Source organism: Ranitomeya variabilis, chromosome 5 (genome assembly GCF_051348905.1).
Source record: "Ranitomeya variabilis isolate aRanVar5 chromosome 5, aRanVar5.hap1, whole genome shotgun sequence".
NCBI classification, from domain to species: Eukaryota; Metazoa; Chordata; class Amphibia; order Anura; family Dendrobatidae; genus Ranitomeya; species Ranitomeya variabilis.
The window spans coordinates 441,303,866-441,320,994 of record NC_135236.1 but is presented as its reverse complement, the minus strand read 5'-3'; the positions used below and the strand labels follow the sequence as shown (position 1 = coordinate 441,320,994).

The following is a 17,129-nucleotide window of genomic DNA, read 5'->3' as shown; positions in this document are numbered from 1 at the left end:
TGTGTGAGCTAATATATACTGCCAGGGGGTGGGCTTACTGTTGGCTGGGGATTGATCAGGCTGCCAATTTAGCTTACAAATACTGAGGTAAAAATACTGACCAAATAACGTGTGAACGAGGTCTAATACAGGAGGAGATGACATACAGATATATACTATATACAGGAGGAGATGACACACAGGTATATACTATTTACAGGGGAGATGACACACAGGTATATACTATATACAGGAGGAGATGACACACACATATATACTATATACAGGAGAGATGACACACAGGTATATACTATATACAGGAGAGATGACACACAGGTATATACTATATAGAGGAGGAGATGACATACAGGTACATACTACATACAGCAAGAGATGACACACAGGTATATACTATATACAGGAGGAGATGACACACAGGTATATACTATATACAGGAGCAGATTACCTACAGGTATATAGTATATACAGGAGGAGATGACATACAGGTATATGCTATGTATAGGAGGAGATGACATACAGGTATATGCTATATACAGGAGGTGATGACACACAGATATATACTATATATAAGTGAGATGACACACAGGTATATACTGTATACAGGAGGAGATTACATACAGGTATATACTATATATAGGAGGAGATGACATACAGGTATATACTATATACAGGGGACATGACACACAGCAGGTATATACTATATACAGGGGACATGACACACAGCAGGTATATACTATATACAGGGGAGATGACATACAGGTATATACTATATACGGGAGATGACATACAGGTGTATACTATATATAAGGGAGATGACAAACGTATATACTGAGGTGAAAATAAGAGGTGTGAGGTGAAAATGAAAAGGTGTGAGTGCAAAATGAGAGGAGTGAGGGAAAATAGTGGAGTGATCGGAAAATGACAGATGTGAGGTCGAAATGACAAGTGTTAGGGGGGAATGAGAGGTGTGAGGGAGAAAATGAGAGATGTGAGGGGGAAAATGAAAGATGTGATGGGGAAAATGAGAGGCGTGATGGGAAAATAAGAGAAGTGAGGTGCTATAACTAACCACAGATATTTACTATGCCCAGGCAACGCCGGGCTCTTCAGCTAGTGTGTGTATATATATATATATATAATTATTACATGCACGCATGTACAATATAAGTTACACACAAACCGTTTATACATAAAAACTACATCACTACACATACACACACCACCTACATGTTACACACATACATCATACAGCAGTGGTCAGGTATTTATATTCTCAAGGGCCCACACCGAAGACCATGTTTGTTATGGAGGGCCAATCCAACCAACCTAGCTTATTTCTGCTCATTATTATTATTGTTTTTATTGTTTTATATCAATTTTTATGACTTAATCTTGGGCAGAATTAAGTCTGGTGACTCGCTGCTACTGTTAATACTTATAAAATGTCCTCTCTAGCCGCTAATAAAAAACATCTAATTTACTGCTTTTTATAACGTTTAAAGAAAGTGGCAAATTATTCTGCTCCTGTTACTCAGCCTTTGTGCCATAATCAATAGCTCACAGCACAAAATGATGTCCCCACAAACCCTCTCACACTGTCACTGTTCAATGTACCCTCACACCGTATTATGTTCCCACACAGCCCACCACACTGTATGATGCCCTCACGCAGTATATCTCCACACAGCCCCCCATACACAGTATGTACCCTCCAAAAAACCTTATACAGTATCAGGGCCGGATTTAAGAGGTGGGTGGCCCGGGGCCCATTTTGGAGGAAGGCCCATTTTTCAAGGTGCTGCAATATGTAATGCAAAAACACAAAATGAAACGAACGCAAATTTATTTACAAAAATCATTTACGCAGAGCAATTTAAGTAAAATCATTCATTTTTTTACAATTCGGGCACTTTCTTTGATTTGTTTGCTGCAAAATCACTAATGATGTCACTAAAGTCCAATTCACGCAGTATATCTGACCTTGTCAACCCTTGAAGTCCTGAAAGGGTGTTAAAGATTAAAATATGTACATACTGTATGTATGTATCTATATTGTAGAAATGTGGGCTGTCTATATCAAAGAATGTCAGAGGCTTCTGCTGGGCTCTATATGTATGAGAGGCTTCTGCTGGGCTGTATATATATGAGGGGCTTCTGCTGGGCTCTGTATATATGAGAGACTTCTGCTGGGCTGTATATCTATGAGAGGCTTCTGCTGGGCTGTATATGTATGAGAGGCTTCTGCTGGGCTGTATATGTATGAGAGGCTTCTGCTGGGCTGATTATGTATGAGAGGCTTCTGCTGGGCTGTATATATATGAGTCTCTTCTGCTGGGCTGTACATGTATGAGAGACTTCTGCTGGGCTGAATATGTATGAGAGGCTTCTGCTGGGCTGTATATGTATGAGGGGCTTCTGCTGGGCTGTATATATATGAAAGGCTTCTGCTGAGCTGTATATGTATGAGGGGCATCTGCTGGGCTGTATATATATGAGGGGCTTCTGCTGGCTGTATATGTATGAGAGGCTTCTGCTGGACTATATATGTATGAGAGGCTTCTGCTTTGCTGAATATATATGAGAGGCTTCTGCTGGGCTGTATATATATGAGGGGCTTCTGCTGGGCTGTATGTGTATGAGAGGCTTCTGCTGGGCTGTATATATATGAGGGGCTTCTGCTGGGCTGTATGTGTATGAGAGGCTTCTGCTAGGCTGTGTATATATATGAGGGGCTTCTGCTGGGCTGTATATATATGAGGGGCTTCTCCTGGGCTGTATGTGTATGAGAGGCTTCAGCTGGGCTGTATGTGTATGAGAGGCTTCAGCTGGGCTGTATATTTGAGAGGCTTCTGCTGGGCTGTATACAGTGCCTAAAAGTAGTATTCAACCCCCTGCAGATTTAGCAGGTTTAATAAGATGCAAATAAGTTAGAGCCTTCAAACTTCAAACAAGAGCAGGATTTATTAACAGATGCATAAATCTTACAAACCAAAAAGTTTTGTTGCTCAGTTAAATTTTTATAAATTTTAAACATAAAAGTGTGGGTCAATTATTCTTCAACCCCTAGGTTTAATATTTTGTGGAATAACCTTTGTTTGCAATTACAACTAATAATCGTCTTTTATAAGACCTGATCAGGCCGGCACAGGTCTCTGGAGTTATCTTTGCCCACTCCTCCATGCAGATCTTCTCCAAGTTATCTAGGTTCTTTGGGTGTCTCATGTGGACTTTAATCTTGAGCTTCTTCCACAAGTTTTCAATTGGGTTAAGGTTAGGAGACTGACTAGGCCACTGCAACACCTTGATTTTTTTGCCTCTTGAACCAGGCCTTGGTTTTCTTGGCTGCGTGCTTTGGGTCGTTGTCTTGTTGGAAGATGAAATGACGACCCATCTTAAGATCCTTGATGGAGGAGCGGAGGTTCTTGGCCAAAATCTCCAGGTAGGCCGTGCTATCCATCTTCCCATGGATGCGGACCAGATGGCCAGGCCCCTTGGCTGAGAAACAGCCCCACAGCATGATGCTGCCACCACCATGCTTGACTGTATGGATGGTATTCTTGGGGTCGTACGCAGTGCCATCCAGTCTCCAAACGTCACGTGTGTGGTTGGCACCAAAGATCTCGATCTTGGTCTCATCAGACCAGAGAACCTTGAACCAGTCAGTCTCAGAGTCCTCCAAGTGATTATGAGCAAACTGTAGACGAGCCTTGACATGACGCTTTGAAAGTAAAGGTACCTTACGGGCTCGTCTGGAACGGAGACCATTGCGGTGGAGTACGTTACTTATGGTATTGACTGAAACCAATGTCCCCACTGCCATGAGATCTTCCCGGAGCTCCTTCCTTGTTGTCCTTGGGTTAGCCTTGACTCTTCGGACAAGCCTGGCCTCGGCACGGGAGGAAACTTTCAAAGGCTGTCCAGGCCGTGGAAGGCTAACAGTAGTTCCATAAGCCTTCCACTTCCGGATGATGCTCCCAACAGTGGAGACAGGTAGGCCCAACTCCTTGGAAAGGGTTTTGTACCCCTTGCCAGCCTTGTGACCCTCCACGATCTTGTCTCTGATGGCCTTGGAATGCTCCTTTGTCTTTCCCATGTTGACCATGTATGAGTGCTGTTCACAAGTTTGGGGCGGGTCTTAAATAGTCAGAAAAGGCTGGAAAAAGAGATAATTAATCCAAACATGTGAAGCTCATTGTTCTTTGTGCCTGAACTACTTCTTAATACTTTAGGGGAACCAAACAGAATTCTGGTGGGTTGAGGGGTTGAATAATAAATGACCCTCTGAAAAAACTTTTCACAATTTAAAAAAAAAATAAACAAAGAAATAACATTCTTTTTACTCTTCGCCACGACAACACCCCACTGGAGAGAGGGATCCGCCCCGCAGGAACAGGAAACCTATTGAGAAATAAAAGGGGGCGGTCCGCCTCTCCTCCTCAGTTTAGGTTTCCTGTTCCTACGGGAACGACAGGACTTCTTCAAGAGAACATACCTGGGCTAGCATGCCGCCTGCGCAGTATCCGTGAGAACGGCAGGGGCTGCGGCTCAGAAGCAGCGTCGGGGGAGTTCCGTTAGACGGCTCCCTCCTCGTCTGAAGGAGCACGCAGACGGCCGGGTCCGGGGAGGGCCGCCCGGCATCATCTGCGACGGCGGTACGGTGAAGGTAGGAGGACGGCTGCACTCCTAAGTGCGGTCCGATGTGAATCCCGGGCCGCACATGCGCCGACCGCCGCAGTACAGGCTACCCCAGAAGTGAATGATGGACTTCCGGGGCGCCTAGGCCGGATCTAAGGCGGGGGAGCCGGCGCCGATCTGCGCATGCGCGAAAAAAAAAAAAAAAAAAGTTTTGGGCACACTATTTAAATCGCTCACTAACAGCAAAACAGCGATGCAGAGATGTCATCTCCAGGTGCCATGGACCCCACAGCTGGAGATCCAGTACCCACCGCCAAAGATCACGCCAGAGGATCCTCGGAGACCGCTCGTAAAAGTGACGGTTTTAGAACGGGATCTCGGCCTTCTGATCCGGTATTATTTGCTTCACTGGGTGAGTTGTGAACTCTGCCTATTAAGCTGACGCTGTCTCCCTATTTCTCTCTTTTCTCTTTCTCTCTCTACTTATTACGTTTAGGGCAAAAAACGACAAAAAACGAAGCACAAGGAATGTGCCTTGTGTAGCCAGCCCCTTCCTGACTCATACCCCAAAAAACTTTGGAAGGACTGTTTTAAGGAAACAACACAGGGAGCAGCAGTGTCCATTACGGATTTACGGGCCATTATTAGAGAGGAACTTAAAAATATGACCCAGGACAAACCACGTAGTACTAAGTCCAAAACACCGACACTTGTGTCAGACTCCGACAGTGACCAACCTGTACTGTCAGACGCCTCCCTGTCATCATGTTCAGCATCATCATCCTCATCAGAGATCGAGGGACGCTCATGTTTTCCCTTAGACAGTGTGGACAACTTGGTAAAGTCAATTCGAAATACCATGGGGTGTGAGGAAACTAAGGGTGCGCAAACCGCGCAGGACATAATGTTCGTGGGTTTGGCAGACAGAAAGAGGAGATGTTTTCCAGTTATACCGGCAGTGAAAACATTAATTAAAAGAGAGTGGGAGAAGCAGGATCAGAGAAGCTTTCTACCCTCAGCGTCAAAACGAAAATATCCGTTTAGTGACGAGGAGCTTCTTACATGGACCAAAGTCCCTAAAGTCGACGCAGCTGTAGCCTCTACCTCTAAGCAATCCACTTTACCTGTGGAGGATGCGGGACTACTGGTCGATCCTTTGGATCGTAAGGCCGAGTCATCCCTTAAACGGTCTTGGGAAGCAGCTACAGGAATATTCAAGCCTGCAGTAGCCAGCACTTGCACTGCCCGGTCAATGATCATCTGGATTGATCAATTAGACCAGCAAATTGAAAATAAAAGCTCGAGAGAAAAACTACGAGCAGCCATCCCCTTAATACGAGGAGCAGCGGCCTTTATGGCAGACGCCTCCGCCGACTCACTCCGTTTAGCAGCAAGATCTGCGGGCCTTGTGAATAACGCAAGAAGAGCTCTATGGATGAAAAGTTGGAAAGGGGACGCGCAATCTAAATCCAAAATATGCGCAATCCCATGTGAGGGTGAGTACCTCTTTGGTAAAACCTTAGACGAGATACTCAAAAAGGCAAAGGACAGGAAGAAAGCTTTTCCTGATTCCTCTATTCCCTTTTACAGGAGAGCCTTTAAGAGGAGGCCGTTTGGCAAAAGGAGGCAAACGGATAGGTCTACAACATGGACCACTAAGGACGACAAGCAGAGAGGTACCATGTTTAGAAGACCCAACCCCCCAAAAGACAACAAATACTGAGGATATACCAGTTGGGGGCAGACTGAAGTTTTTCACCACTCAATGGGAGAAAATAACATCTAGCTCGTGGGTTTTAAATATCATCCGAGATGGAATTAAACTAAAATTCTCTCGTCTTCCCCACGAGTCTTATATTATAACATCTCTCAGCTCGCCTATACAGCAACAGGCTCTAGAGCTTGAAATTCAAACCCTAGTATCAAAACAGGTCCTAGTCCAAGTGCCGGTGGGACAGGAGGGTAGGGGATTCTACTCCCCCCTATTCCTAATTTCTAAGCCCGACGGTTCTTTCAGGACAATCATAAACCTTAAAAAACGCAATTCATTTATTGAAAACTATACATTTAAAATGGAATCCATTAGGTCCACCATAAAGCTCCTCTTCCCAAACTGTATGATGGGGGGCATTGATCTAAAGGATGCTTACTATCATCTCCCTATTCATGACAGATACCAAAAATTCCTCAGAGTGGCGGTAAAAATCAACAACGAGGTTCGTCACTTCCAGTATGTGGCCTTACCCTTCGGCCTCTCAACAGCGCCGAGGATCTTCACCAAGATAATGCTAGAGGTGATGGCATACCTTCGCCAGAAGGAAACTTTGATTGTGCCCTATCTGGATGACTTTTTGGTAATAGGAAATTCAGTTACTCAATGTACTGATCGTTTAGCTCACGCAATCTCCTCTCTACAGGACCTGGGCTGGATAATCAATACCGACAAATCCAGACTCACTCCGCTTTCCCGTCAGGCGTTCTTGGGGTTCCAGTTAGACTCCATATCTCAAAAGTGTCTTCTGCCACAGGTAAAGATTCTACTGATCAGACACAAAGTCCTAGCCGCAATAAATAATCCACGTATATCCCTAAGACAAGCTATGTCGTTATTAGGGTCTCTTATCTCTTGTATACCTGCGGTAAGATGGGCTCAACACCATACTCGAACACTACAACATCAAATTTTACAAGAGGACAGACGGTTATTTGGTCACCTAAATGCAAAAATAACCTTATCTCAGGAGGTTTTAACTTCCTTAGAGTGGTGGCTAGACTCAAACCATTTGATGAGTGGGGTTCCATGGGTAATAACGCCATCTCACACCATAACCACTGACGCCAGTCCTCATGGATGGGGCGCTCATATGGGGAATGATTATTGCCAGGGTTCATGGAGCATGGAGGAAAGCTGCAGCTCCTCTAACCTTAAAGAACTAAATGCTGTAAAATACGCCTTATACCATTTCCTCCCACAGCTTCGGGGGAAAGACGTCAGAGTCCTGTCCGACAACACCACCACGGTGGCGTATCTAAACCGGCAAGGAGGTACGCGATCAGAGACTCTGTCTTCTGCTACAGAAATCCTAAATCTAGCAGAAAGTCACCTAACATCCCTTACTGCGCTGCACATAAGAGGAGCAAACAATCAGCAGGCGTACTTTTTAAGTCGACACACCCTGAGACAAGGAGAGTGGTGCCTAAACCAGCAAATTTTTCTGAACATAATATCTCTTTGGGGCCGTCCTCAGATAGATCTCTTCGCCACAAGAAGAAACAGAAAAGTCCGGAGATTTGCCTCCTTATCTCCAGCGGATCATCCGGACATTCTGGACGCTCTCCAAGCCCCTTGGCAGTTCAGTCTGGCGTACGCATTTCCTCCGATCATATTGCTGCCTCAAGTCATACGCAAAATCAGAGAAGAAGGAGCGAGAATTGTACTGATAGCTCCATTCTGGCCCAAGAGACCATGGTTCTCATGGCTACAGACCATGTCGGTCTCAGATCCTTGGGTCCTCCCCTCAACGCCCAACCTTCTCTTCCAGGGTCCGTTTTTCCACCCTTAGGTGGACAATCTCCACCTGACGGCCTGGAACTTGAGAGGCAAATGCTAAGATCGAGAGGATTCTCGGGGGGTTTGATTGATACGCTTCTCCATAGTAGAAAACCCTCCACCACAAAAATCTATACGAGAATATGGAAAAAATGTTTACAATTCCATACATCTACCAACACATCAGAGATTCCGATACATTCTATCCTGGAATTTCTTCAAAAAGGGAGAGAACTAGGTTTAACTGTAAACACCTTAAAGGTTCATGTTTCAGCACTAGGAGCCCTCTATGGCCATAACATCGCGGGAGATAGATGGGTATCCAGATTTATTACGGCCTGCGAAAGAATAAATCCAGTTAACATACCTAGGATTCCACACTGGGATTTAAATTTGGTTTTACAAGCTCTAACAGACTCCCCATTCGAGCCAATAGACTCAATACCTATTAAATGTCTATCACTAAAAACGGCCCTCTTGGTAGCACTGACTTCAGCTAGGAGAATCAGTGACATCCAAGCACTCTCTATAGATCCACCTTTTTTGTTAACCTTTCAGGATAAGTTAATTCTTAAACCAGACCCTTCCTACCTTCCCAAAGTGGCAAAAAAATTCCATAGGTCACAAGAAATAATCTTGCCCACTTTCTTCAGTAATCCCTCCACTCCTGAAGAACAAAAATATCACACTCTAGACGTTAAAAGAGTAGTGTTAAAATACATTGAAAAGACCAGCAGCTGGCGACAGAGTAGGGCTCTGTTTATTTCCTTCCAGGGTCACAAGAAGGGTCATGGAGTAACAAAAAGCACCTTATCCCGGTGGATCAGAGAGTCTATCAGACTGGCTTATTCCGCGAGGAAAGAAAACCCTCCGGAAGGCATAACAGCACACTCTACCAGAGCGATGGCATCCTCCTGGGCAGAGAGGGGAGACGTCCCGATTGAAACTATATGTAAGGCGGCAACTTGGTCAAAGCCTTCTACATTCTATAACCACTATAGGCTAGACCTATCGTCAACTTCTGACCTAGACTTTGGCAGGACTGTCCTCAGCACGGTGGTCCCCTCCCTAGGTGATGGTCTCTGAAAGATCTCCAGTGGGGTGCTGTCGTGGCGAAGAGTAAAAAGCCGGATTACTCACCGGTAATGCTCTTTTAGTGAGTCCACGACAGCACCCTCTTACATCCCTCCCTAGATTAATATAATACATATTATTTGAGTAAAATCTTTTTAATCATAAGCAAATAAGTTTAAAGAATGAAATAAATGATATTTGCCTAACACTGGCGGTCCTCCGGGTACTCTGAAATCAAAACTGAGGAGGAGAGGCGGACCACCCCCTTTTATTTCTCAATAGGTTTCCTGTTCCTGCGGGGCGGATCCCTCTCTCCAGTGGGGTGCTGTCGTGGACTCACTAAAAGAGCATTACCGGTGAGTAATCCGGCTTTTTTGCTGCAGTGCATTTCACACTTCCAGGCTGATCTACAGTCCAAATGTCACAATGCCAAGTTAATTCCAAATGTGTAAACCTGATAAATCTGCAGGGGGTTGAATACTACTTGTAGGCACTGTATGTATGAGAGGCTCCTGCTGGGCTGTATATGTCAGAGGCTTCTGCTGGGCAGTATATGTATGAGAGGCTTCTGCTGGGCTGTATATGTATGAGGGGCTTCTGCTGGGCTGTATGTGTATGAGAGGCTTCTGCTGGGCTGTATATATATGAGAGGCTTCTGCTGGGCTGTATATGTATGAGAGGCTTCTGCTGGGCTGTATATGTATGAGAGGCTCCTGCTGGGCTGTATATGTCAGAGGCTTCTGCTGGGCAGTATATGTATGAGAGGCTTCTGCTGGGCTGTATATGTATGAGAGGCTCCTGCTGGGCTGTATATGTATGAGGGGCTTCTGCTGGGCTGTATGTGTATGAGAGGCTTCTGCTGGGCAGTATACCGATATGTATGAGAGGCTTCTGCTGGGCTGTATATGTATGAGAGGCTCCTGCTGGGCTGTATATGTCAGAGGCTTCTGCTGGGCAGTATATGTATGAGAGGCTTCTGCTGGGCTGTATATGTATGAGAGGCTCCTGCTGGGCTGTATATGTCAGAGACTTCTGCTGGGCAGTATATGTATGAGAGGCTTCTGCTGGGCTGTATATGTATGAGGGGCTTCTGCTGGGCTGTATGTGTATGAGAGGCTTCTGCTGGGCTGTATATATATGAGAGGCTTCTGCTGGGCTGTATATGTATGAGAGGCTTCTGCTGGGCTGTATATATATGAGAGGCTTCTGCTGGGCTGTATATGTATGAGAGGCTTCTGCTGGGCTGTATATGTATGAGAGGCTCCTGCTGGGCTGTATATGTCAGAGGCTTCTGCTGGGCAGTATATGTATGAGAGGCTTCTGCTGGGCTGTATATGTATGAGAGGCTTCTGCTGATCCCTATATGTATGAGAGGCTTCTGCTGGGCTGTATATGCATGAGAGGCTCCTGCTGGGCTATATATATGTCAGAGGCTTCTGCTGGGCAGTACATGTATGAGAGGCTTCTGCTGGGCAGTATATGTATGAGAGGCTTCTGCTGGGCTGTATATGTATGAGGGGCTTCTGCTGGGCTGTATGTGTATGAGAGGCTTCTGCTGGGCTGTATATGTATGAGAGGCTTCTGCTGATCTGTATATGTATGAGAGGCTTCTGCTGGGCTGTATATGTATGAGGCTTCTGCTGGACTATATATGTATGAGAGGCTTCTGCTGGGCTGTATATATATGAGGGGCTTCTGCTGAGCTGTATATGTATGAGGGGCTTCTGTTGGGCTGTATATGTATGAGAGGCTTCTGCTGGGCTGTATATGTATGAGGGGCTTCTGCTGGGCTGTATGTGTATGAGAGGCTTCTGCTGGGCTGTATATATATAAGAGGCTTCTGCTGGGCTGTATATGTATGAGAGGCTTCTGCTGGGCTGTATATGTATGAGAGGCTCCTGCTGGGCTGTATATGTCAGAGGCTTCTGCTGGGCAGTATATGTATGAGAGGCTTCTGCTGGGCTGTATATGTATGAGAGGCTTCTGCTGATCTGTATATGTATCAGAGGCTTCTGCTGGGCTGTATATGTATGAGAGGCTTCTGCTGGACTATATATGTACGAGAGGCTTCTGCGGGGCTGTATATGTATGAGAGGCTTCCGCTGGGATGTATATATATGAGGGACTTCTGCTGGGCTGCATGTATATGAGGGGCTTCTGCTGGGCTATATATATATATATATATATATATATATATATATATATATATATATATATATATATATATATATATATATATATATATACTAGATTGTGGCCCGATTCTAACGCATCGGGTATTCTAGAATATGCATGTCCCCGTAGTATACCTTTATGACATCATCGTCGCCATGGCAACCATTATGGCATCTACGTCGATACTGTGCCCGTCGCTGATTGGTCAAGGCCTGGCGGCCTCGACCAATCAGAGACGCGGGATTTCCATTATGACATCATCGTCGCCATGCTATGCCTGTCGCTGATTGGTCGAGGCCACCATGTCATAAAGGTATACTACGGGGACATGCATATTCTAGAATACCCGATGCGTTAGAATCGGGCCACAATCTAGTGTGTATATATATATATATATATATATATATATATATATATATATATACAGCTCAGCAGAAGCCTCATACATATAGAGCCCAGCAGGAGCCTCTCATACATATACAGCCAACACAGCAACAGCCTGATATATACAGGTAAACAGCCTCTGATATATACAGCCCGGCAGCAGCCCCTCATGTATATCTATATATATAATTGTCTAAGGGTTTTTCCGTCTGTCTGTCTGTCTGTCCTGGAAATTATTCTCCTGGCGGCCTCGACCAATCAGAGACGGGCACAGCATGGCGACGATGATGTCATAAAGGTTGCCTCGACCAATCAGCGACGGGCACAGTCTGCCGCCAGGCCTCGACCAATCAGCGACGGGCACAGTATCGACGTAGATGTCATAATGGTTGTCATGGCGACGATGATGTCATAAAGGTTGCCTCGACCAATCAGCGACGGGCACAGTCTGCCGCAAATTCTGGAATCATCATTGTCCATATACTACGGGGACATGCATATTCTAGAATACCCGATGCGTTAGAATCGGGCCACAATCTAGTATGTGTATATATATATATATATATATATATATATATATATATATATATATATATATATATATATATATATATATATATATATATATATATATATATATATATATATATATATATATATATATATATATATAGGGCTTCTGCTGGGCTGTATATATTAGAAGCTGCTGTTGGGCTGTGTATATATGAGGGGTTGCTGCCGGGCTATATATATCAGAGGCTGTTTACCTGTATATATCAGAGGCTGTTGCTGTGTTGGCTGTATATGTATGAGAGGCTTCTGCTGAGCTGTATATGTATGAGAGGCTTCTGCTGAGCTGTTTATGTATGAGAGGCTTCTGCTGGGCTGTAAATGTATGAGGCTTTTCCTGAGCTGTATATATATGAGGGGCTGCTGCTGGGCTGTATATATTAGAAGCTGCTGCTGGGCTGTATATATATATTTGAGGGGCTGCTGCCGGGCTGTATATATCAGAGGCTGTTGCTGTGCTGGCTGTATATAGAATAGAGGCTAAGGGACTGTATAAAGTGTATACACAGCACTATACTGTAAACAGGTCCACACCATATACATACAGTATACACAGACACACTGTAATGCAGGATATAGTGTGGACTTGTATATACAGTATGGTACTGTGTAGCACAGGAGCTGCAAGAAAGATACACAGACAGACACACATAGACAGAGATTATACTCACCCACCGCGACACTGTGAAGACTGACCCACTTCACCTCTGTAGCTTCAGTGACTGAAGATCCAGAGTGAAGTCCTGCCGCGTTCTGCGGTGGAGAATCCTCTTCCTCGAAGGTAGCTGAACAAACTCTCATCTGATCTAATCCGAGGGAGCGATCATATAGCTGAATAGGTAGCGCCTAGAAGCTTCTGTTGGGATCGGAGAAGGCTGCCGCATGCCATAAGCTAAGCATTAGGTACAGGGAGGGTACTAAGGAAGTCTGGCTAGGCTAGCCAGATCAGTGGATGCTGACGCAGGTCAGGTGCCATGACTCTGCCGCTCTGCACCAGCCACTGAGATGTAGGACCGTAGCCAGGTCCCTACACTTTCAATAGTTTCTCTTTTGTTAAATGTTCCTTATCATTAGAAATGGTTCATAGCAAAGAGATGTCTATTTTACATGTTTTGAGATATTTATCCCTATATTGGTGGGATGCCCCTGCTTGGTGGGTGGCCCAGTGCCCGGGCTCCTTGGGCCCACCCCTAAATCCGGGCCTGTACAGTATGATGTCCCCACACATGTCCGTTATGGCACAACTTGATGTCCCTATAACTTCCCACAGTGTACTGTGAATTAGTAAAAATTAATTGTAGATGCCAGGAAGGAGGCGGCTGCACAGTGTGGGACGCCATTGAATCCACCCTTTGGCTGTCAGTGAGGCCCATGGACCAGTACAATGTCAAGGACTGTCATACAGTATATATGCTACAAGCATATACACAAGCACTGTTTATATGAGATAGGGTCTGTGGAGAGAGAATAATACTGGAGCGAATAATCACAAAGTATCCAATTAACTTAACACACACGCACTCATACATATGTATATCTCAAAAATTATTCTGAAATCATTCTTGTTGTCTTTTTTTTTTTTTTCTCTGCACCTCCCATGCAGCTACTTGACATTCCTTGTGCCACTGAGACAGAGCTTTAGGTCATTGGTGGTAGTAGAAGGCTCTTTGTGGCACGCTGAGGCAGAACTTTAGGTCTCTAGTGGTAGTAGAGGGCTCTTTGTGGCACACTGAGGCAGAATTTTAGGTCTCTAGTGGTAGTAGAGGGCTCTTTGTGGCACACTGAGGCAGAATTTTAGGTTTCTAGTGGTAGTAGATGGCTCTTTGTGGCACACTGAGGCAGAAGTTTAGGTCTCTGGTGGTAGAGGGCTCTTTGTGGTACGCTGAGGCAGAACTTTAGATCTCTGGTGGTAGTAGAGGGCTCTTTGTGGCACACTGAAGCAGAACTTTAGGTCTCTAGTGGTAGTAGAAGGCTCTTTGTGGCACGCTGAGGCAGAAGTTTAGGTCTCTGGTGGTAGAGGGCTCTTTGTGGCATACTGAGGCAGAACTTTAGGTCTCTAGTGGTAGTAGAGGGCTCTTTGTGGCACACTGAGGCAGAATTTTAGGTCTCTGGTGGTAGTAGAGGGCTCTTTGTGGCACGCTGAGGCAGAAGTTTAGGTCTCTGGTGGTAGAGGGCTCTTTGTGGCATGCTGAGGCAGAACTTTAGGTCTCTAGTGGTAGTAGAGGGCTCTTTGTGGCACACTGAGGCAGAATTTTAGGACTCTAGTGGTAGCAGAGGGCTCTTTCTGGCACGCTGAGGCAGAACTTTAGGTCTCTGGTGGTGGCACGCAGATGGAATGATTACATGAAGGAATGGTGAGTCGCAGCTGAGCAAGAACATTCATGCCGCCATTAAGGAAGAGGTTTCGGCCATGTTAAAGGTGGTCTATACTGCTTCCAATAAGACTGCCTTGAGAGCAGCAGATTACAATTTAGCCAGCAACTGATTTTGGGATCTGGTTGTCATTTTAACAACTGCATGGGACGAAGCAGCTCAGAATCCCACCCCTGCTTAGAAGTATGTATGAGTCTGGAGGGGAGTCTTTGAGTTATTTATGGGACTAAGGTGCAATAACCCTTTTCGTTCACTGTCAACTGAATGCACCTACCGAATGGACCCTTGCACACCAGATCAGGAGCATAAGACCTGCAATCTGTTTGTAGAGTAAGATTGCTGATTGGACAAGATGAATCTAATGATGCACATGATTCCTTTTTATTAAGAACTTGTCAAACTACAATATTTAGATGTCGTTTTTATTGAAATATTTCCCTTTATAAACCTGTTATTTCAGTGGTATTTTTTTTTTTCTGATTGCATTTTCAATCAATTGGCAGAATACAACTTGGGGTATCTAACAAGTGCCCTGAGAAAAACAAGCATGTGGATGCTCCTGGGCCCACTGAGGGACCTTCTGCTTGGAGCAGGTTTAAAAGCTGACAGTATGTGTGAGAATCCATAGCATAGCATACTGAAAGGTGATATGGATGTGGTCAGTCAGCTTAAGTAGGTGCTCAGTTGTCACATAACGTGTGCTGTTTAGTGGAGCCCCCAGTATGTTGGGTTTCTCTGTGAGAAAAGAGCGAAAAGTTATGAGGCACCCAAACAAATTGATGAGCCATTTACCTTTCATAGCTTAATGTTTCCAGGACTTTTTTTTTTTTTTTTTTAATCTACATCTGTCTTTATTTTCGATAAATGTTATAGCTAAATACAATGTAGAATGCTGTAGTCACTGCCGATTATTATTATTATTAGTTGTACACTGCACAGCTTTTCCTTCTTCTGAATCCTTCCATGTTTTGTCATGTACTCAGTACAAAGGGCCATGTTATCAGTATTGTGATCAAACCGTGAATGTTTTCCAAGGTGAAATGGAAACTGATGAACCCGATGACGAGTCTAGCCAGGATCAGGAGCTTCCTTCAGAGAATGAGAACAGTCAGTCAGAAGACTCTGTGGGAGGAGATAATGACTCCGAAAATGGATTGTGCGAAGACACCTGCAAAGGACAATCAGCCACGGGGCAGAAAAAGCGCCTGTTTACATTCCAGTTTACTAACTTGGGCAACGCTGACATCAGTTACATCAAAGATGACACTCGATACATCAGATTTGATGACAGACAGCTCAGGCTAGATGGTAAGTTCCGTGTTTTTTCAGTATTGCGCAGAGGTTGCAGTAACTCCTGCATAGGAGTCATTCTTGTTTGTGCAGGGTGTTTTCCTCTTTAGCACTGCGGCCGGTATTCAAAAGAGGAAATCGGTTTCTATAAAAGCTTTTCATTCGTGATGATGATTGCGGACTGTCAAACGGCTCCTATTTATAATAGAGGAATGACTTTCCTCTGCTGCGTAATACAGTGTGTTGTGATACCCAAACTCCTCGCCCCTGTATTCTCCTGTCCAGTGCGCTTCATGGGCTAATATATCAGGTGGGTGGGAGGTGCCTGAAACTTCCCAAACTATATCAGGTGGGTGGGAGGTGCCTGAAACTTCCCAAACTATGAGACTGGCTCCTTCACCTGTTCCGTAAAGCATTGCTTCCTAGCAGTGAGCTTTGGCTCAGAGATACTATAAACTGTACCCGTCTAAATCCATATATATGGGGGATTTACTGATCCCACCACTCCTGCTGGGACTGAGCTTATGTGCATCTGTGACCCTCATTTTCCTTCTAACTATTATCACTGTTGACTGGGGAAGAGGCTGATTTGTCATCCAATACAAACCCTGGATAAATACGCCACTGTCACTGTCGTTATGGTGGTTGGGGCCTTCATCTGTTTACTACAGTCAGCAAAATGATAGCTGAGGTGCCAGGGTCTGCATCTTTCACTTATGGACAGTTTACTGGTCTGTCACTGCAGACAGTGGAGGGCTGAGGGGTTCCACCACTGTTATTGATCATGGGGAGCATCTGTGTAAAAGCATTCATGTCTGTGGTGATTGTGTTTGTGCATCGATGTATGTGGTGAATATTTGCTAGTGCAGCCGTGTGTGTGTGTGATGAATATTGGTACCGGTGCGTCAATGTAGATATGTGTTCACCCATGTGTGTAGTGAATGTAGGTACTGTAGGTGTGTGGTGTATGTAGATATTTGTGCATCCATGCTTGTGTGGTGAATGTAGCTATCAGTGCTCCAATGTGCGTAGTAAATGTCGGTATGTGTGCAATCCATATGTGTGTGGTGAATGTAGA

General features: G+C 44.9%; 1 protein-coding gene across 3 annotated transcripts in view; it reads left to right on the top strand.

Annotated features, from left to right (window-relative positions):
• The window catches only part of USP15 (ubiquitin specific peptidase 15), a 128,767-nt gene that overhangs the window by 79,415 nt on the left and 32,223 nt on the right, over positions 1-17,129 (top strand). For all 3 annotated transcript variants that reach the window (XM_077265369.1, XM_077265371.1, XM_077265372.1), the window contains one exon: positions 15,797-16,069. In XM_077265369.1, the coding sequence (XP_077121484.1) occupies positions 15,797-16,069 (273 nt within the window). The remainder of the gene's footprint in view (positions 1-15,796; positions 16,070-17,129) is intronic.